This window comes from Elephas maximus, chromosome 12 (genome assembly GCF_024166365.1).
Source record: "Elephas maximus indicus isolate mEleMax1 chromosome 12, mEleMax1 primary haplotype, whole genome shotgun sequence".
NCBI lineage: Eukaryota > Metazoa > Chordata > Mammalia > Proboscidea > Elephantidae > Elephas > Elephas maximus.
Window position 1 is genome coordinate 63,017,635 of NC_064830.1, and position 22,835 is coordinate 63,040,469.

At 51.5% G+C, this 22,835-nt stretch overlaps 1 protein-coding gene across 1 annotated transcript in view; it reads right to left on the reverse strand.

Annotated features, from left to right (window-relative positions):
- The window catches only part of PPL (periplakin), a 53,246-nt gene extending 39,052 nt beyond the window's left edge, over window positions 1-14,194 (reverse strand). The window contains exon 1 of the mRNA XM_049902620.1: window positions 13,985-14,194. Coding sequence (XP_049758577.1) covers window positions 13,985-14,046 — 62 coding nt within the window. The 5' untranslated portion in view covers window positions 14,047-14,194. The remainder of the gene's footprint in view (window positions 1-13,984) is intronic.
- Window positions 14,195-22,835: the final 8,641 nt, after the last annotated feature.

The following is a 22,835-nucleotide window of genomic DNA, read 5'->3' on the forward strand; positions in this document are numbered from 1 at the left end:
TCCAAAATATTATCATTTTGACAGGTGATCAATCTAAAAACATTCTTAAGTAGGTACTTTACACTTTTTTTTTCATACTTTTTAGGTGCCATCGAGTTGAGTTGATTTTTGACTCATAGCGGCCGCACATGACACAGGAGAACTTCCCCATAGGGTTATCTAGGCTATAATCTTTACGGAAGCAGACTGCCAGGTCTTTTCTCCTGCAGAGCTGCTGGGTGGGTTAGAACTGGAAACCTTTTGGTTAACAGCTGAGTGCTTAACCATCATGCCACCAGGGCTCCTCTTTTTCCTACTAGATTTTCAAAATCTGGCATGCATGTTAAGCTTCTGGAACATCTCAGCTGGTGAGCACATCTCATGTGGCTCGTGGTTACTGTACAGGGTGGCGCAGTTCTAGGTGATTCTGGGGTCTACTCTAAGCCCACTGAGGCTGTAGCCTGCCAGTTTTGCTATAATAAAGCTGAGGGATGCTCAAAACATTTGTTTGCCTTGCTCAGTGCCTGGAAACTTGGGGGCACTTAACATGTAGTCATTCCCTTTCCTCCCTGCTGCCCGGCCACAGACCCACACATGCTGACCAGACACCTGCTCCAAGGGTCCGTGGCTGCCCAACTCCAAAACTATCCAGCTCCCAGCTGCACCCATGGCTGCCTGGGTGTGGAGTGCCAGGGCATACAGACCATAGCCTGACCCCCTTCCCCAGGCTCTGAGGACTGCAGCATCCTTGCCCATGAGCCACTGGGTAGAGCTGGGCGCTTGGCTTATTCCACAGCATCCCTCCCTCAGGCTGGAAGGACATGCCCCTTCACTAACTGGCCGCTCTGGGAGCATATCATACCCCAGCAACCAGAAGAGGCCATGTCCTTGCCATCAGCCCTGACCCAGCTGTCCCTGCCCAGTTGTAGCCCAGCCTGCCCTCCCTTTTCATGTGTAGGGATGGGAGCTTGCAGGCTCTGGTATGCTGGTGGGGATGGTACTCCCTGCTGGACAAGCCACCTCACAGTCCAGGTATAAGTCAGCCCATTTGTTTTGGCCCTTGATCACCCTTATGTTCCTCCCTTTGGGGGTTAATTCTGTCTCAGTGGGTGCTCAGGGGAGGGGAGCAGGGAGCACTGGAACGTCTGGAACGCGAAAGAGTGCACACTTTTCGCTGGAAACCAGCCTCGCCCTTCCTGGAGCCTGGAGAAGGGGCCCCTGCAGGCCACAGTCATCCTCTTTCAGGTTCCCACGTGCTCCTGGGCCAGCCAGCACCTGAGGGGCTTCCTGGTGACCTCCAGACCTGGTGGCTGGCTGTCCTGAGGTGTTGTGTAGTTCCCTTGCCTGCACCTTCTTTAAACACTGGCTGGGGGCTCCCCAAAGGACCCCTGGTGGTACAGTGACTAAGTACTCGGCTACTAACCAAAAGGTTGGCGGTTCAAAGCCACCAGCCAGTCCTCAGGAGAAAGATGTAGCAGTCTGCTTCTGTAAAGACTACAGCCTTGGAAACCCTATGGAGCAGTTCAACTCTGTCCTATAAGGTCGCTAGGAGTCAGAATTGACTCAAAGGCAACGGGTTTGGTTTTGGTGGCTCCCCGAGCACCTGTCTTGTCCTTGACACAAAGGCAGCACAGAACAGGCAGTTAGGAAATGACTGCTTAGTAGTAATAACAACTAAAAAGAGCCAGGTAGCACAATGGTTACATGCTTGGCTGTTGACCAAAGGGTACAGTTCCAATCCACCAGCTACCCTGCAGGAGACAAGACCTGGTGATCTGCTCCCATGAAGATCACAGCCTAGGAAACCCTATGGGGCAATTCTACTGTCCTATAGGGTCCCTGAGTCAGAATTGACTCGATGGCATACAACAATAACAACTAAATATTTACAGCACCTACTACGTGCCTATTACCCTGCTGAGCCCCATTCCTGCATCATCCATTAAAATCTTGCAGTCCTAGGAGGTAGGGATCATTATAGCTATTGGGGTGCCCCTCTGCGACCCTTAATTCCAGGCCTTGCATAGGCTTGGGGTTCAATAAAATAAGTGCTGAATAGAGCAGACATTTTATAGCATGTCAACAACTCATGCCTCCCCATTTTCTAGATGAAGATAACAGGCTCAGAAGAGTTAAAAAACCTGTACAAGGACACACAGCTGGCAAGTGGTGGGAACAGGATTTGAACCCAAGCAGCCACCTTCTCGATAAAAGGGAAAACTAATATTGACCCACAGCCACCCCACTACAGACAAAAAATAGAGAGGCATTGGGCAAATGGGGTGATGTGGAGGGGCAGTCACCACCCAGGGTAACATAATGATTTACGTCCTGTTGGCATTTTTGTTAGTACAATTAATCCTGGCGGCTGGGTAACACTTGAGGGTGGTAAATTGAGGTTGAGTCATTCTCTTAAGATGCTACTATAAGAGATTCCCAGCCTGTTCCTCTGAGCAGACCTTTCAGGCAGAAAGGACTTTCAGGCAGAAAGGACTTTCAGGCAGAAAGGACTTTCAGGCAGAAAGGACTTTCAGGCAGAAAGGACTTTCAGGCAGAAAGGACTTTCAGGCAGAAAGGACTTTCAGGCAGAAAGGACTTTCAGGCAGAAAGGACTTTCAGGCAGAAAGGACTTTCAGGCAGAAAGGACTTTCAGGCAGAAAGGACTTTCAGGCAGAAAGGACTTTCAGGCAGAAAGGACTTTCAGGCGGAAAGGTATTCAGTGAACACCTTGTGGGGCCACGCCTTGTTCCAGTGCCTGACATGCATTCCCTCTTTAATCCTCCTAACAACCCCTCAAGTTAGGTACTATTATTATTCACACTGCAGATGCTGAAACTGAGTCTCAGGGAAGAGAAGCAACTTGTCAGGGTTACAGGGTTAGTAACTATGTTAATGAGTGCTGTAGTTCCAGTTGGCACATTCTAGATGCTCAATAATTACTGAGTAAAATTTCACCCCCACCACACATCTCTTTGTCCTCTCTTCACCCTTCTTACAGACCCTTAGGATAGGGCCTTCTCCATTCAACAAACTCCAGAAGACATGAGTTGCTGACATGCTATAAAATGTCTGCTCTATTTGACATCTATTTATTGAGCCCTAATCCTAAGCAAGGCCTGGAATTAAGGGTTACAGACGGTCCCCTACAAAAGACGAGTAAATCTTCATTCCCCAGAAGTTTATGGCCTAATCGGTTAGGGTTAAGAAAAACACCCCCCAATGGGATAGAAAATGAGGCTGGCAAAGAATGAGCTTCTTGTATCAAGTAGACACGTGAGACTATGTTGGCATCTCCTATCTGGAGGGGAGATGAGAGGGTAGAAGGGTTCAGAAGCTAGCGGAATGGACACAAGAAGAGAGAGTGGAGGGAAGGAGTGTGCTGTTTCCTTAGGGGGAGAGCAATTATGAGTATATAACAAGGTGTATATAAAATTTTGTATGAGAGACTGACTTGATTTGTAAGCTTTCACTTAAAGCACAATAAAAATTAAAAAAAAAAAAAACACCCCCCATGACTAAAATTACCAAGACTTCAAATTGCCTGAGTCAGAGTATTTTCCTCCATCCTGTACCACCCAGACCTTACATCCTAACTTTAATTGTGAAAATACAGTTCAACCCAATGAAAAGCAGGAAAACAGAAACAAAAGAAATGCATGATAAGTAGGAAATACAAAATAATGTGGCAGGAGTAGGTCTAAACATATTAGTTATTACCATAAATACAAATGGGTTAAACTGGCCTACCAAAAGACAAGACTCTCAGATGACAATACGAAAAAAAAAAAAAAATCCACCTACATGCCATTTTATAAAACACATATCTGAGACCAAACAATATGGGAAGGTTGAGAATAAAGGAATGTAGTACAACATACCAGACAACTGCCACTGAAAAGAGAAAGCATGGTCCATTTAGTCAAGACAAGACAGAACGAGGCAATCTGTATAAAAATATGGGTTCCACCACTGGCTGCACATCAAAAGATGATGCTTGGGCCCCACCCCAGAGATTCTGACTTAACTGGTCTGGGAAATTGCCTAGATATCAGTCTTAAAGATTCTCAGGTGGTTCTAATGTGAGATTAGGGTTGAGAGTGAGGAAATGACCCATAGGGATACGTTAAGAGGATTAAAGGGAAGTAGATGAGGAAGAATCCCTAGATATCTACAGGAAGAACGTCTGTGAAAAAGCAGTACACAACAGGCACCCAATAAATATCAGATTGACTGGTCAATTGACTGATACTCTTCCCACTAGAAACCTGCATAATAATTAGACAGTAAATTCCCCCAGACCCAGCTCTTAATCCTGGGGAAGCATAGCCTCAGCTGGGAGAGTTGTTGGTGTGGTAGTAACTATGGCTCCGTTTCACAGCCTAATCTGCTTGCACCCAGGTGAGGCCACCCCACCTCTGGCCTTTCAGTAGGGCCTAGGCTTCCTGTCAGGCATGTGCTCTTGGTCTCTCATTACAGACACACACAGAAGTTCCAGTCTCTTTAGGTAACACCAGGGCACGACTTGAAGATTTTTGCAAGATTAAGACAGGACTCAAGGCAACCTTGTCACCCTGGGGGTTAGGATGTCACTCTGGGTTCAAGACCAGTGGGCAAGGAGTACGAGCCTCAGTTTATTGATCACCTACTACGTGCCTGACGCTTTACACACATCATCCACAATTCTACATGCCTCCAATTTGCAGATTCAAAACAGACCTCCAACCACCAGTGAGCACCCACTATGTGCTGGGCACTGTTCTGTGGGTACAGCAGTGGCCACACAGCATGGAAAGCCCTACCCTCATATGCTTACATTCTAGAGATGAGAGGTAGGAACATGACCAGCATCATTCACAACCAACAGACCTGGGCCTGGAAGCCCCAAAGCTCTGGTTCTTTGTTCCCGACCCACCACGTTCTTGGTCCTTGTCCATGGGCCTTGGTTTCCTCATCAGTAACATGGATGGGAAGAGCCAAGTTCCTTATCTTGGGGTGAGGAGGAGCAGAGCCAGAGCCTCCTCTGTTTTTTATGCCACAAACTCATGATCCTTCCTAAACCTTCAACTGGACAGTCTCAACTCTTTTCAGTGGCAGTAGCTACACCCAAGATTGAGAAGACAAAAACCCTAGAAAGTATGCTGAACCTAAAATCCCAGCCCAGGCAGCTGGAGCAGCAAGGAATTCTGTAAACAACAGTTCTCCTGCAGCCCCATGGCCTTCCCAGCCCAGCAGCAGGATGGAGCTGCCAGCAAGCAATCAGCTTTGCAGCAGCAGCATTGTGCTTATCTTACAAGACTTGACCAAACCCTCTGTCCAGGGAAGGAGGGGTCAGGGTGGCCAGCTCGGAATCTCCTCCTGACAGCTGAATGTTCTTGGACACATCACTTAAACTCTGAGCTTCAATTCTCTCATCTGGAAAATACGGGTGAGGGCAGTATTTATCTGAGAAAGACAAACGCAGTAACAAATGCCCAGTAACAACATAATCATAATTTAGGGTCTTTTATTCTGAGCTGGGATCCAACCTCAGGGCTCTTCCTAAGCTCACAGCCTTCCCCATTTCCCCTCCCCTCCCACTTCCATCTAACACCTTCTGTGTAAGTCTCCCCATCCAGAACCTGTTGGCTTTCCCTCCATTCTTGCCCCCACACCTGCTCCCCTTTCCCCTCCTGTGGCTACCTCCTCCACCTCCCCTGAGACCCTATCTCTCCCTACGCACTGGCCTGAGATGCAGGACTCTGGGCCCTGCACCAGGCTCTTGTGCGTGCTGTTTCCTCTGATAACATGACTTTAAGTTTAAAAACCTTTAAAAGTCCTCACCTATTTCAAACATAAACAGAAGTACTGAAAAGAACCAGTCACCTATGTTCCCACCACTGTTGTAAGTGGTGCTCTCACTTGGCCATCTTTTTTTTTTTTTAAATAATTTTTGTTGTGCTTTAAGTGAAAGTTTACAAATCAAGTCGGTCTCTCACACAAAAACCGATATACACCTTGCTACACACTCCCAATTACTCTCCCCCTAATAAGTTTTGGTTTTTGGTTTTAATGAGACAGTCTGCTCACTCTCTCCACTCTCTCTTCATGTCATTTTCGCCAGCTTCTAACCCCCTCCACCCTCTCATCTCCCCTCCAGGCAGGAGATGCCAACATAGTCTCCAGTGTCCACCTGATCCAAGAAGTTCACTCCTCACCAGCATCCCTCTCCAACCGATTGTCCAGTCCAATCCACATCTGAAGAGTTGGCTTCGGGAATGGTTCCTGTCCTGGGACAACAAAAGGTCTGGGGGCCATGACCACTGGGGTCCTTCCAGTCTCAGTCAGACCATTAAGTCTGGTCTTAGGAGAATTTGGGGTCTGCATCCCACTGCTCTCCTGCTCCCTCAGGGATTCTCTGTTGTGTTCTCTGTCAGGGCAGTCATCAGTTGTAGCCAGGCACCATCTAGTTCTTCTAGTCTTAGGATGATGTAGTCGCTGGTTCATGTGGCCCCTTCTGTCTCTTGGGCTCGTAATCACCTTGTGTCCTTGGTGTTCTTCATTCTCCGTTGATCCAGGTGGGTTGAGACCAACTGATCCATCTTAGACGACACTTGGCCATCTTTGCTTCAAATATTTTTAAAGAAATAAATAAAATGTGTATAAAGTTATCAAGCTCAGAAAAAAAAAAGAATACTTCAATAAAAAATTGTATTCAGGTAAAAGAGAAAAGAAAAGAAATATCGTTCAGCTAGCTCACCGTACTTATCCTTTTAGCCCCTCTGATAGGTTGGAGGTTTGAATATACCCAGAAGGGCCTTGGAAGAAAAGCCTGGCGATATACTTCCAAAAGATCTTAGTCACTGAAAACCCAGTGGAGCTCAGTTCTACTTTGACACTCATGGGGTCGCCATGAGTTGGAATCGACTCAATGGCAGTGGCAGCTAGTTTGGTTTTTGGTTTTTAGCAGTAACAGCATCCTGAAGTTGCTGGTGTCTGCCTGTTTTATATTTTCAATACATATACACATTTGCATCCAGAAACATCACATGGAATAGCTTTGTAGGTATGTTTCTAAAACTTTGCATAAACTCATCATAATCTTTGCATCCTGTGTCAACTTGCTTTATTCGCTCAGTATGATGCTTTTTGAGATTTAGGTACATGAGTACATACCTCCCCTGCCTCATTTCCCTGGTGCTCACTCTTCCTTTCCCCATCTCCTGCTAGTCCTCATATCCGGCTTAGATGCTGCCTCCTCCAGGAAGCCTGCCTGTCTAGGTTTGGACCCTGCTCTGCTCTCCTGCTGATCTCTGCCTCCTCTACCTCAGGTCTTATCACCCTTCATTGTTGTCAGCTATTTGCTCAGCCCACTCACCCCCACTGTCCTGCACATAGAAGGCACGCAGTACATGACTGGATGGGAACAGGGGTCAGTGGACACCTTTGCACTCCTTTCCACTAGACAGAACCCCTGCCTTCTTGGTTCTACTGACCCCCTAGGGTGTGTGTGCACACACCAGCATGTACAAACATAAGATGTTTAAAGAAGGGACAGAATCTCAGCAGTCCCCCATAACTGACCCCTAGGCATTCATTCATTCATTCATTCAGTGCCCCAGCCAGTCTCTGGGGGAGATGGGTATTCATCACCCATCTGGCCCCCACATGGGATCAAATGGCCTCTGAGGTAAGAGCCACAAAGGAGACCAGGAGACCACAGACTAGGTGGGTCAGCCAGGCACAGAGGCTGGGGAAGACTTCCCTGAGGAGCAGAGGTGAACCCTGCAGGAGGAACAGAAACGAGCAAAGAGGGGCAAGAACAGCATTGCAGGCAGGAGGAACAGCGTGGGGGAAGGCCATGAGGCTGATGCAGAATGGAGATTGAGAGGGTGGTGGCGTATGTTCATGTTGTGCAGGGCAGCAGCCTCCAGGATAACTGAGAACTAAGGCGCTAAACAGCCGGGGACAGGGACAGATTCGCCTCTTGCCATGAGCTCCCTGGCCACCACAGGGAGAACGGACTGGGGTGCTTGAGGAGGGCACAGGACCAATGAAGAGGACACTGTAGTGTCCAGGCAAGAAGAGCTGGTGGCCCAGCCTGGGCTGCTAGCACTAGAGGCAAAGAGAACTGGGGACAACTAAAGTAGAGAAGGGCAGGGCTGGACCTGAAGTCAGACTAAGTGCACCCAGCAGCCTCCCCCAGGCTCAGGAAGCTAACACAAAGGTCCCACAAAAAGCAGGGAGAACAAAGAGAGAGGCTATTCCCTCTTTCCTCTCCCCAGACAGGCTGGCTGGGAGGGCGGCAGGTGATGCCAGAGCCTCCTGCACGGCCAGCTTGGAGCAAAGAGGAGCTGCTTGCTCAGAATCCTGGGTCCACCATCCACAACAAGAAGCTTTGCAAACACTCTGCAAAGCAGCTTCTCCGCCAGCCCCCAGCCCTCCCGATGACCCTCTCCCACCTCGGGGTGTTGCTCAAGTATCCTGAACTGAACTATCCCTTTCCCTCAAGACACCCGTCCCCCAAAGTATTGCCCCTGACAATGCCTAAAATGTCACCATTAGCAGCCATTCCTTTAAGTCAACCTCGGCTGTGCCCTGAATCTAATATATCGAGTCTTTTTTCCTCTGTCAAGAGAAGCTGGGCAAGTGGGGGCAACGTCTGAGAGAGGAGCAGCAAAAAGGGCTGCTGGGGGTAGAACCAGGGAAAACAGACTCTACCATCTGGCCCAGGGAGTCCCTGTGTACTCCTGCTGCCAGTCCATGTCCGGTGGGGAGACCTAGTTCCCCTCCACAGGGGTCCCTGGACCCCCAGCATCAGCCATTTGTGAGCCCAAGGCGACTGCCTTTACTCTAAGCCTCAGTGTTGCCCTCTGCAAAATGGGACACCACCACCTGCCTATAGATATGTTGTCAGAATGAGATCACATAATGTCCTCAGCCATGCTGGGCACACAGCAGATGCTCAGTAAATGGCTGGCTCACTCCAGTCCAGGCCCCAGATATGGATTTTGCCGACGGGGCCCTCCCCAAATCGTTCAGGCTCTCCAGCTGTTCCTTATCAATGTGTGCACGTGTCCCCAGGTGCCTGCCTTAAAGGGGGTCCATGTGAGTGTTGGGGAAATGGGTCGGTTCAAGTACCCTCGTGCGACACCGGAACCGGAATGAGACAAGCTGCCCCCGTCGGCTCTGGACCTAGCACTATTGTTACTCTCAACAGCAGTGCCATGATTACTGATACTGGCTGCTCTGATTTACAGAGCACTTATTTCTGAGCCCTGGTGGCGCAGTGGTTAAGGAGATCAACTACTAAAGGAAAGGTCAGCAGGTCGTAAACCACCAGCCGCTCCTCGGGAGAAAAACATTGCAGTCTGCTTCCATAGAGATTTTTAGCCTCGGAAACCCTATGGGGTCACTCTGAGTTGGAAACCACTCACCAGCAGTTACTAGTTTTTTTTTTGGTACTGAGCCAGGTCTAGGGTGGGTCCGTCATATACATTACCTGGCTTAATCCAGCCAGCGACCTCACTACCTCACCCATTTCACAGATGGGGAAACTGAGGCTCAGAGACATTAAGTGGCCGGTCCAAGATCACGCAGCTCAGAAGCAGAACTGAGGATTCAGCACACGCCTGACCAACATCAAACTCTGTGCTCTTAACCACCAATAGGCTCAGAGTGTCCCCAACAGCTTCAAGGAGAGCATCCTCTCATTTCACCACCCTCCTGGGCCACTGTCCAAGGACTCTGCTCCTGAAACTGCCCTGCCTAGGCCGAGGTCGGGAGGTGAGGTTAGGCCACTGTGACCCAGGCCAGGGAGGAAAAACAAAATTAGCCTCATTTTACAGATGGGGAAGCTGAGGCTCAGTGAGATCAAGTTTCCTTCACAGTGTCAAATGGAGGCAGAATTCAGTCTCATTGCAGAGCTGGATCTTAAGTACCCCATTCATTCTTCTCCCTAACAGGTCAGACACCGCCTCCAGGATGACCTCCCTGACTAGCTCCAGAATTTCCACTTAACCCCGACTCCTCTCACTTCAAGACCTGTCACAGAGCACCACAGTGGTCAGCTGGAGACCTCACCTGTCCTGTTCTATGTCCCATTGTCCCCTGATCTACTCCAGGACCCCATGACACAATCATGTCACATATGTGTATTAAAGCATGACTCCCCTTATCTCCCTGACATGACCGCCAGGAACTCAAGTGCAGGGAGAGGGGTCATAACTCCTGCACATCCATCTGCCCCCTGTGGATCCATTACAGCCTTTCAGGTGTGCAGTGCACAGCCTGTCCATCATGGCATCTGGCTCAATCCTGGACAAAGAGTAGGTACCTTAGCCACATTTGTTCAATAATTACAACTATTGTTCAATAATTATAATTATAGTGGCTGGATAGTGAGGCCTCCTATTGTTCTTAACCCCGTCCCTACATTATTTCATTGAATCATTATGCCAACTGTGCTTATCCCCATTCTACAGGTGAGAAAACAGAGGCTCAGAGAAGCCAAGCAGTTCTTCCAAGGTTGTGCAGCCAGGAAACGGCGGCTGGTCAGCCACAGTTCTGTGCTGCCTCCAAGGAGGCTGGGAACAGGTCCCCCAGGCCCTCCCCACCAGGCTGGATGCTGGCTTCTGGTGACCTGCACCACTGGCCTGACCCTGTCATTAGCTTGAGCATGAATATCAGCTCCCACACCTGTCATTAGGAACCAGGACTACAGGCACAGCCGGGGTTCACGCCCTTATTCCACCCCTCCCCAGTTTCAGCTGCCAAAAGGCTGACATACAGGGAGGGGCAGTTTTCTCGACCAGGCTCAGCCACATCCCGGCCCCTCTGTTCACTAACTCAGCACTTCTGCTGTCCCCTTGACTGCCTGGGTGTGACAATCACACCTCCTGACTTCTGGGACCTCTTAGTTCAGGACAGTGGTCAGTTCCTATGTGCTAGAGGCATTCTCTCCATCATTACATGGGCTTCTCCCTGCAACCCTGTGCAAGAGACACCTATTATCACCAGCCCCACTTTGCAGGTGGGGAAACTGGGGTTCAGAGAGATCCCATGACTTCTCCACAAGCAGATGTAGCAAAGCTGGGGTCAGAGGCATTCTGCTCCCAGGGCTGGAGCTCCTACATACCATGCCCTGCCGAATCTCGGCAGCAGCCCCACCCTCACCCAGACCAGGGAGGAGACCCCTAGAAAAGTCAGGGTGAAAGAATAACCTGGAGACTCAGACACTTGTATGCCAGTGTTCATAGCAGCACTATTCTCTATAGCCAAAAGGTGGAAACAACCCAAATGTCCATCAAATACTAAGTGGATGAACAAAACGTGGTCTATCTATACAATGGAATATTCTTCGGCCATAAAAAACAATGGGGTTCTGATACATTGGCAACATGGGAGAGCATGGGAAACATTACGCTAAGTCAAATGAGCCAGACGCAAAACGACAAATATTATATGACTATACTAATATACTTATATGAAATGTCCAGGACAGGCAAATTTATACTCAGAAAACAGATTAGTGGTTGCCATGGGCTGGGGGGCGCAGGAAGTGGGGAGTTATTTTTAAATGGGTACCAAGTTTCTGTACAATTTAAAAATGGTTTAAAATGGTAAATTTTAGTTTATGTATATTTTACCACACTACAAACATTTTTTAAGATAATTTAAAAAATAAACCTTGGGGGTCAGCTCACCCTAACCAGGGACCACATCTTAGAGCTACAAGCCCCTCATGTGGCACTTGGCACTTGGAACCAAGTATGTACCGATTAAGAGATTCTTGTTGGGAGAGGGGGACAAAGTGTTGTCCCACCCTACAATCTGGTCCGAGTACTCGACTCCCACCAAGAAGAAGGAGCAGAGGGATGCCCAGGGCTGGCGAGACCATACAGGGAAGGACCAAGAACCTACTCAGGGCTAGGACCGCTCTCATTCTCAGTGCTGGGACAGGGGTAACAGAGAACCCAGCGGAGCCCATGGGAAGGGTCTCACCCTAGCCTGGGCAGAGTCATCAGGGCAGGCTTCCTGGAGAAAAAAACCTAAGCTGAGATCTGGGGACCAACCAACGGATGTCAGCCAAGGCAAGAGGCGGCTTCCTCCAGCCAGGAGTAAAGGAGGGGAGGGACAAGGGCAGGACCCCATGTCCCTGCAGCTGTAAAGGACAGGACGCCCTCCTTTCTACCCTTTCCCGGGAAAGCCAGAGCCCCTCCCAGCTTCTCTGGGTTCATTATAACTTTTTGTTGTGTCCAAGTTCAGGCATCCAAACTCAGGCCTCGGGGGACGAATGGAGAGCTGGGAGGTGGGAGGCAGAGGGTAGGCCCTGCCTGATACAGCTCCCCACATGTGCATGAGTGTGGGTGTGTGCATGTGTGAAGGACTGGAGGAGCCTGAGTCTTGTGGTGGCGGGGGGTGGGGGGGGACAGAACAGCCATTCGTGGCTGGCACAGCGTATCTGATTGTGCAATGCCCATCAACAGCACGGGGACTGGACCAGACCCCAGGCCCAGTTTGAGTGCCAGCTGGACCTGGCCACAGAGGAACAGTGGGAAGGACCCCACCCAGTCTCTGGGGTTGTGAAAGATCATATGAGGGGTGGCTCTGAAGGGGAACATCGAAGGGGTGGGGAAGAACTGCCTCTGAACTTGAAACAGCCCAAACAGACTGGGTGGTGGGAAGGCCAGGGCAGTGGGGTTTGTGAAAGGGCTGGAAATCTAGGGAATCAAAGTGCCCAGGCCCACCTGCACCTGTCAGACAGGTCCTCGGGGCTGAACCACAGGGGCAGGTGCCAGCCCAGGGCCCAGAGCCCTCTTGTGGCCTTCACATGGGGGTTGGGGAGGGGTTGAGGGACTGCTCAGGGGTGCAGTAGGGGCCACACAGTGAGGGTACTTTGCAGTGGTATTCCCAGTCAGGTGGGCTGTGCCCTTGAATCTCCCACCTACCTTCCCCCTAGTTTAGAGAAGCTGGGAAAGTGTTTCCTCACAGCCAGGAGCCCCCAGCCCATTTTCCCTGGGCGAAGGGGAGAAAGGCAGGGCCAGAGTCGCACCCCCTCCCTCAATCTCAGCATCTCCAGGAGGCTCCCCCAAACCGGTTATTAAGTGAATATATTAACGCTTGTCAAAACAGATGTGGGCCGCCGACTCAACGCAAACACATCAAGACCTGTTATTCCCTTCCCATGCTGCCTGGGAACCCGCGGCTCAGAGACGCTGCAAGTTTCAGGGTTGGCTCGAGGGACGGAAAGAAGGACACACCCTCTGAGAAAGAGTGAGGCGAGGAGGACTCCGGCGCCCCCCTGCAGCAGCGCAGACCCCCGACCCCCGGGAGGCTGGAGGGTGTCCCTCAGCCTGTGCCTCCCACCCGACCCACACCCACCCGGTTCCTCTGGGCGCGGCTCTGAGTGCAGAGTGGCAGGTGCGGGAAAGTGCTGCGGCAGGTGGCTCCCCCACTGCGCCGCCCCCGCCTAGCCTCCCCGACGCTAGGAGCACCTGTGCGCTCTCCAAGAAGCGCTGGGCGCGCCCCCCACGCCCCTGCTCAATCTCCCTGTCCCTGTGCGTCCCCTACACGGTGCTTCCGGCGCCCCGGCCTTGGTGTAGCGTCATCGGACCCCCACCCGTATCCCGGCGGTGCTTCAGGGCCCAGGGAGACGCCGGGCGCAAGGGCGACGCCGGGCTCAAGGGCGACCCCAGGACCCGGGTGTTCCTGTGCCCAGCTCAGTTCCCCGCCCTCTAGGCCCCAAGATCGTGCTCCGAGGATTCTAGAACTCCCTAGGGCCACCTATCGGGCCCCCTCGGCGCCCCAGCCCACCCCCATCCCCACCACAGCTCCAGGACGCTCCCGGGCCCGTGTTCCCTGGTGTCTCACCCTGCAGGCCTCCGGGGCGTGCTCCCCACGCCCCAGATGCCCCCAGGGCGCCGCCGTTGCCCCGCGCCCGGGCGGGGCTTGCGGCCCAGAGCGCCCTCACTTCGCGCCGCGGCTGGAGGGCTCCGAGGGCCCCGGGGCGCAGCGAGCGCCTCCTCACCTCCTGGTGTGCACGGTGGGGCTGTATTTGCCTTTGTTTCTCTTCCTGAAGAGCGAGTTCATCGTGGCAGGCAGTGGAGGCGGGAAGGCTGGGAGGGCTGGCGGCCCGGCACGCACCGACACTGCGGGCGCAGGTGAGGGCGCTGCGGACCGAACGAACGAACGAACGAACGAACGAACGAGCGAGCGAGCGAGCGCGCGGCGGCGCCAGCTCTACTCGGAGGGGGCGGGGCGCCCGCCGGCCACTCGCGCTCCGGCCGCTCCCCGCGAAGGTGGTGCTTACCTTCCCCGAGGAGAAGCCGCGGTGGGCGGGGCTTCCCCGCGAGGCAGGCGCCCAGCCTCCATCCAGGCCCAGCGAGTGGGGCTGGGGCCTGCGGAGAGGGGCGCTGGGTCTTGGCCAGACCCCCACCCGAGTCCGGGGCTCCAGAGGGTGGTACAGACCGGCTTCCCCGAGCACCCACAGGCCTGGCGCGCGCCCCGGCTGAGAGCCCTCGCCTGGCTTGTTCCTCCCCCCTCCCGCCCCCGCGCTTGACTTGGACACTCAGGGGGCTCCCCAGCCCTTATAACTAGAGAACTACACTCTAATGGGCGCAGTGGAGGGAGAGGCTACTGAAAACGAGCGGCTCTGAGGTTTGCCGCCACATCAAATCCTGCCGCCACAACTGGCCACCGCTTCGCCGGTATCTTCCCTCGGCTGCCTCAGTTTCCTTATTTGGCAAACAGTGGTAACAGACGGCCCCTTCCCAAAGTGTTGTGAGGGGATTCCTGCAGATAATCCCAGACACGGTGCCTGGCCCGAAGCCAAGTGCAGGGAGCTTTGCTTTGCTTCTCATCATGCCATCTAGGGCAGACAAAAAGTCCTTTGAAACTTTAATAACTCTAGGTCCTGGCATGACAGAAGTACTTCATGCCTGGTCTTAAAAGCTGCTTGATTCTGGTTCAGAATGGGCATATTGCACAATTCTGCCATTGTGTGTCCAGGCTGGACCTAACCAGTGTGTGCCTGGGTGAGGCCATGCACCAGTGTGTGCCTAGGCTAGACCACGCCAGCGTGTGCCCAGGTTAGACTGTAGGTCAGTGAAGAAGGCTGCAGTTGGGCAGACAGTAAACCGAGCCTGGCAGGGAGCCCGAGTGGGGCCCTAACAGCTGGGAGGATTCCGCACCATTCTGGAGGACACTGGGAGGTTCAAGCACACAGTCTCCAGGGGGATACTCCAGAAGTCTGCAGGATAAATTATGGCCAAAGTGCTGTGCTGTTGGTCAGATGGGGAGTATGGAGGCCCACTGGGGCCTGGGGGAGGGGGTGGGCCTCAGCCCAGGACTAGTGTGAGTCCTCAGTCCCTCCCCTCATGTATTTATTTGTAAATTAAGGATGTCGATGGGGAATTTGACTTCCAAGGTTCCTCCCTGCCCCAGACTGCAGAGCATCTAAAGACACTGGATGCTCTTCAGTCCCTCTATTGCCCCTGCCACTGAAGGGACATCGGTGGGTGGACTTGAGGGGGTCTGCATTTCCCCTAAAGTTGCTTGCATAATGTGCATGTCCGTCCATGTGTGCTTTTTTCTGGGGAAGGGTCTATCACTTCACTGGATTCATACATTGGCTTCTTAAGGGATAGTTGTGAATGCCCTCCCACCCTCTGTGCATGGCTCTGCTACATGAGAAAAGAAAACCACAAAACAGAAAAAGGGGTCTTTCTCTCAAGGGGCTTTCAGTCTTGGGGGGACTCATGATAAAAAAAAAAAACACTCAAATAGTTAATATACTTTTCAGAAACATGGGAACCGAACAAGGAGAAAGGACCCCAACTAGGCAGCGGTTCTGAGCTGTTGTGCATCAGAATCCCCAGGGAATATGCAAAATGCAGATTCCAGGGTCCTGGCTCCTTTGGGTGCTGATAGAGGCAGTCTGGGGAGGGGCCCAGGAATCTGAACTTTTTGTTTTTTTGCATGTACTATTCAGTGACATCAATTACTTTCATAATATTGTGCTATCTTTCCAAATTTTCCCATCACCTTTTACAGAAACTCAGTGCCACCCAGGGAATCTGAACTTTTCATGGGTTTCTTTGGTAGTCTGCAGCCTCGCTCTGAGAAACTGGGAGTGAGGGTCTCTGTTTGCAGCCCACTTGCCACTCAGGCAGGGACCTTGATGCGAGCTTCCCACCAAACCTCTCTCTAGTCACTCCCTTCTGAACTTGGCTTTGCCTGGCTCCCTTCTAAGCTGGAAGTTTGTTAGGGCAGGTAAAGTCTTGAGCAATTCCTTCCGCTTGAAGTAACTTCCCTTCCTGAGGTGGAGGTTCAGACAAGGGCTGGAGGGCACCTAGGGGATGCTCCCTTTAGCCAACTGACATTGGGAGCAGGTATTTCCAAACATGGGTGGAGGGGGTGGTCAGCCCACCGGGACCCGCAGAAGTCAAACTCATCACAGAGCTTGTTCACCCACATGGACCCCTTCTCCTGCACCCCAGATGGGCCACAGGGACGGGCTCAGAGGGAATCTTGCTGGTCCCCTTGCATTTGCCCATGCTGTCACGCTGCCTGGAAACCGTTTTCTTACTTCTCCCTGGGAGTAACTTCCCTACAGATGGGTTCCCACTGGGTGCTAAATTCACAAAGGTACTAAGTGTACCTTCAGGGATGTTCGCTGTCACATTATAGCTAAGGAGGAAGCCCTGGAAACAATCTGATAGTGTAGAGAGGAGGTTGATTACATAATCCAGGATGCTTCCACACTGGGAGGACCCTGCAGCTGAAGAAGAATGATAGCCTAATGTGGAACGCTCACCAGACACGTATATATATAGTCGAGTGCAAGAACAAAGTGCCAAAGAGTGCATAAGGGGCTCCCATTTGTGTTAGAGAGAGAGAGAGAAAGGAGTATATGTGTGTGTGCCTTATTCTTGTACACGCATAGAAAAAACTTCTGGAAAGGATCCACAAGAAACTGTTAGCTGCGATTCCCCTCAGAAGGGATAAGAGAGAAATGTGAATTTTCACTGTGTACTCTTTTATGGTGTTTGCATTTTATTTATAATCATGTATATGATTTTTTTAATGAATTGCTTTTTTCACTTTTTATTGAAGTAAATATGTATGTAACAAAACGTTTGCCATTTCAACATTCTTTACATGTACAACTCAGTGACATTACTTGTGTTCATCATGTTGTACAACCATCATCATTATCTGTTTCCGAATTTTTCCGTAACTCTTACCAGAAACCCAGTGTCGCCTGAGTCAAGTTACTGATAGTCCAGGGGCAGAGGCAAAGATACAACTATAAAGCCGACCAGCATAAGAGTCAGGGAAGAAGGGAACCTCATCAGGGTTCAAATGCTTGGGTAGAAAAACCCAGTGCTGGTCAGCTGTGTGAAGGTAAGCAAGGCATTTTGCCTCTTCTACCCTCAGTTTTCCCCGTCTGTGGAATGGGTGCAATTGTAGCCTTGACCTCATAGGATACCATCCTGTGTGTTAAGCACTCAGCATGGCCCCTGGCAGTTAGCTAGGGCTCAGACCAATGGGAGGGAGTTAGATCTGTAGCTGAAGACTACAAGCTTGTGGGACTGAAGGGTACAAGCAGTTTGCTGGAGCTCCAAACAGTGTCCAAACCCTAGACTTGTTGAAACTTCCAAACCTCCTTTCCCCATACCTCCTAGGAAGGTGAAGGTCAGTTTTGGGGAGGGATCCAGACCACAGATCTCCAGGTTAGTGGGCCCGTAGTTCAGCTGCTGAATAACAGGAACGACACTGATAATAGTCACGTCGTTTATGGAGGGCTGACTCTGGCCAGGCGACATGGCCTGTGCCAACCTGCCCAGGGGTACAGATTTTCCGCAGTGCCCCACATGGGGTGAAACAGACCAGCTGCCCGCCTGGGAGGTGGTCAGTCTCTTGTGTTCTTTCCCAGAGAAGGGAACCAAGGCTCTGTGGAGTGCAGTGGCAAGCTGGGCTAGCCCCCGTGTCAGCCTGCTGCAGCATCCCAGGTCTTGGACCCCCGCGTGCCTCCACCCTCCACCTCACAGGCTTCGGGCAGCTGAGAGATGGGGAGAACTAGCATTGCAGGAGGAATGTGAGTTGTTCTCCACCACCCCTGCCCCCTCTGTGCTCTGGAAGCCCGCTCAGAGCTGATGGGTGCTGTGGGTGTGCATGTGTGTACACACGTGTAAAGATACATATCTTTGGGAAGGCCAGATCAGGGGAGGTCTGCTCCACCCTGTGCATCCTCCTCTGGGCAGATGCAATTTGTTGGGTTCCATGGAGCCCTCATATGCCAAATGACTCATTCCTCTCCTGACGTGGGGGTGGGGGCCCAGCCTGCTCCGGGGCCAAGGAGGGTGTTTCCTTTCCTCCAGGAATGCTTGATGGTTAACCCCACAGAGATGGCACCTGCAGGCCATCCGGCTCCCTGGCCACCAGGCCCCCCTTGGCCCCTGAAGCCGGTCCCTTCCCTGCAGCTGAGCAGGAGCCTGAAGGGGTTGCCCAGGCCCTCCCTATTTCCTGGGAGGTGTAGTGGTGGTCAGAGCTTTCACCACGTGAACCAGTTTGAAACAAGCAGGGCAGCATTCTCCCCAGCCTGGGAGAGGGGTGTGTGGGATGGGGCAGCCTGTTCCTTTCAGGATGGGATGGGACCTGGAACCTTCTCCTCCCAGGGTGGAGGCCCGGGCCCATCCTCCCATGGGCAGCCATTCTCCCACTGCTATCTGGGGAGCGCTTAAAAATGCAGATTCCAGGCCCCCCTCCTCCAGAGATTATGGTTTGGTGGTTCTTGGTGGGACCTAGAAATCTGCCTTTTAACAAACCCCTACCCATGGAATGCTGGGTCACCCTGACAAACAGCCTTGAACAGATGCTGGACAGACCAGGCCATTCTGTCTTTAGCTTGGAGCCAGCCTGGCCTTGCATCCTGGCTGTGTGACCTTGGACAGGTGGCTTGACCTCTGAACCTCAGTCTCCCCATCTGTAAAATAGGGACGAGCCAGTGAGCAGGGACGTGCGCAGAGTGCTTAACCTGGAGGCCCCTTTCATTCCCACCCGTCCTCCAAGGGACACGAGGGGGCTGGCCCAGCTTCACCCCATATTTTGCAATGTTTATTTACTTTTCTGGAAGGACTATGCGAGGGATGGAAAATTCTGCTGGCCCTCTAGCCCAGATTGTCTGACTCACACTCAGCCCTGAGCTGGGGGCCCTCTTGGGGCAGAAGGGAGGCTGGACCTGGCAGCAGGGGCAGGAGGGGGTCCTTGGTGAGTCACCAGCTCCACCTGCCCCTGAGTCATTCCCTGAGAATGTGCCCAGGGCTCCCGCCCACCAAGGCCTGTTCCTGGCCACCTGCCTGGTAGCCCTGCCCCAGGGAGCCACTGCTCCTATGACCCCCTGCTGTGCACCCTCCCAGCTGCAGGAGTGCCCATGGTCAGTCGTGTCTGTTGACAAAATATTGAAACACCTCCACACCAGTGGTTGAAGAGCAGCTGTTCTGAGTGCCCAGTGCCCTCCAGCCACCCCCCTCCCTGCCCTTCCCCAGGACCCAGCCACAAAGGGGTTAACCCAGCTCAGCAGGGGGCCACCACAGCTGCTGGTGTCCCCCTCTGACCAGTCTTGTCACCAGGAGCTCATCTGGCAGATCCAGGCCTCAGGGGTTTCAGACACCTCTTCTTGAACCCTGGGCAGCCTTTCCGGTACAACCTGCTACACACGAGCGGACACCTCATTTTGAGTCTGACCCAGGGCTTCTTCAAGCTCAAGCCATCCGCCAGGGCACGGTGTGGAGCTGGGTGGGGCCAGACAGGCTCTGCCAGGCCTGGGATCCCCGCAGGACAGGCTGCGCAGCCTCACCCTAAAACTCCTGTCTTCCCTCCACCCGCTGCTACTTCCTCGAGCCCCGCCTCACAGGCCCTCCCAGGGCTCATGCTGCCAAGACCTGTGTGGCTGCATTCCTGGGGCCAGTATCCAGAATATGACCTGACCCTGGGGAAGGTCCCAGTCAAGAGGTCGGGACCCCTTCCCTCTGGAGCCTGGAGCCCTGTGTGTTGGCCCAGCCTGGCCCCACTGGGCAGAACCAAAGTCAAATCCGAATTCTTCATTTCCTGGCTGTGTGACCCTGGGCAAGTGTCTGCACCTCTCTGAGCTCAGTCTTCCCATCTGTAAAATGGGAAACTCTGCCACCTGCCCCACAGGGTTTTTTTTTTTTAATGGCGAAAATATACACAACAAAACATACACCAATTCAACAATTTCTACATGTATAATTCAGTGACATTGATTACATTCTTCAAGTTGTACAACCATTCTTGCTGTCCCTTTCCAAATCGTTCCACCACCATTAACATAAACTCAATGCCCCCTAAGTAATGACTCCCCATGTTCCCCTCCCTTCCATCCCCAGTAATCACTCATAAGCTTTGGTTTCTATATATCTTTGCTTATTTCATATAAATGAGATCATATAGTATTTGTCCTATTTCGACTAATTTTGCTCAGCGTAGTGTTTTCAAGGTTCATCCATGTTGTGGCATGCATCAGGACTTCATTTCTCTCTATTGTAAAGTCGTATTCCATTGTTTGTATGTATCATACTTCGTTTATCCATTCATCTGTTGATGGACATTTTGATTGTTTCCGCGTTTTGGCTGTTGTGAAAAGTGCCGCAAGGAACATGTGTCTGTTCACGTTGCTGCTTTCAAGTCTCTTGGGTATAAACCTAAGAGTGAAATAGCTGGGTCGTATGGTAGTTCTCTTGGTAAACTAGAGGGTCAGCAAAAAAGAGCAAGACCCTTAATGAGATGGATTGACACAGTGGCTGCAACGATGGACTCAAGTATAATGATTGGAGGATGTCACCAGACCCAGCAGTGTTTCAGTCTGTTGTATGCAGGGTTGCTATGAGTTGGAACAGACTCGAAGGCACCTAGCAACAACACGGTAGTTCTATGTTCAACTTTCTGAGGAACTGCCAAAGTGTTTTCCACAGTAGCTGCACCGTTTGACATTCCCTCCAGCAATGCTTTAGGATTCCTATTTCTCCTCTCCAGGGTTTTGAACAGACAATGAAGTAAGTCATGTAATAATGACAAATCATAGCAACACTTATTGAGCACTTACCGTGTGCGAAGTACTATGCTAAGTGCTTGACTTCAGGAGTTAGCACTTCTTTTTTCGAGCTTTAATGTGGTATGACAGACATGTAATAAGGTGCCCATATTAAAATGTGTAAGTTGATGAGTTTTGATGTAAGTATCCAACCATGAAATCATCCCCACAATTGAGATGATGAATGAGTACTCTTCTTCTCCCCACTTTCCAGACGTGGAAACAGAAGCTCCACAACATGAAATGCCTGCTCAAGGTGATCGGCAGTCGACTCAGGATTTAAACATTGCCAGTCTGAGTCCAAGCCTTTGTCCCCACCTCTGGCAGCATCAGACCAGGTGCCTGACCAGAGGAGGTACTCAATGTCATTGTTGAATGAATGAATGAGAGGACCAATGCCCAGGGAAGGCCCACAGAGGAGGATCTGCCAAGGATTACTAGGGCCTGAGTCAGGGGCATGGGAAGTCTGTATGTCTGCCACCAGAAGGAAGCCCAAGATGTAGGGAGTAAAACAAGGAGGCCACCACCATTGTTGTTGTTAGGTGCCGTCAAGTCAGCTCTAACTCAGCGACCCCATGTACAACAGAACGGAACGTTGCCCTGTCCTACGCCATCCTCATAATCATTGCTATGTTTTAACCCATTGTTGCAGCCACTGTGTTAATCCACCTCATTGAGGGTCTTCCTCTTTTTTGCTGACAACCCCCTACTTTACGAAGCACGATGTCCTTCTCCAGGAATTGGCCCCTGCTGATAACACACCCAAAGTAAATGAGATGAGATGTCATCCTTACTTCTAAGGAGCATTCTGGTTGTACTTCTTCCAAGACAGAGTTGTTCGTTCTTTTGGTAGTCCATGGTATATTCAGCATTCTTCACCAACACCATAATTCAAAAGCATCAATTCTTCGGTCTTCCACCACCGTTAGGTGCTGTCTTTTTGCCATTTAGACTTAAAATAGAGCTGCCCTGTCTCCATGAGCCCCCTCCTACCTGCCTCAGTCTGGGTCTGCCCAGACCCTTTGTCCACTCTCTCTGCTGAGCTCAAACATTCCTGTTCCATCAACTGCCCTTCCAGGCCATTCTCTGGTCACAGGCTCAGGCATAATCCCCTGCCCAGCCAAGCCTCAGGGACCGATGAGTCAACACCAGTGGGATCTGGACAACCCCCTCCTCCTCCCAGCCCTGGTTTCCCGCTCCACCCCTGACCCCAGTCCAGTCCATCCTGCTCCACTGAAGGGGCCCAACCTTGCTTCTCCCAGCCCCAACAGATGGGGAGTGGAAAGGGAGGGTTAACTGATCATATTTTTAGTGTTCAGTAGTGTCTCACTCTTTGTTTGGAAACGTGAATGACTCACAGCACTTGACAAGCTTTATGTATTTATTACACAGACAATATTTTCCCAGAAAATAAAAAATAAAATACAATTGCAGAACCTTACAAAAAAATTAGCCATTTGAATGTGTACAACTCAGTGATGTTTAATGCATTCCCAGTGTTTCAAAAACACCCCCTCTCTCCAGTTCCAAATCATGTTCATCACTGTAGGGGTTGTTTTGAGGATTACATGTGCTAATGTCTGCAAAGCCCTCACAATGGGGCCCGGCACAGTAAGTGCCAATGAGTGTGCGCTAAATGGTAGGAATAATTAGTAAGAGAGCAGTGCTCGTAATAGGTTGCACGTGGTAGGCGGTGGTGTTTATTATTAATTGGAATTGCCAGGGCTAGAGGTGGAGGGACCTAGGTTCTCTCTTCCCGTGGGCC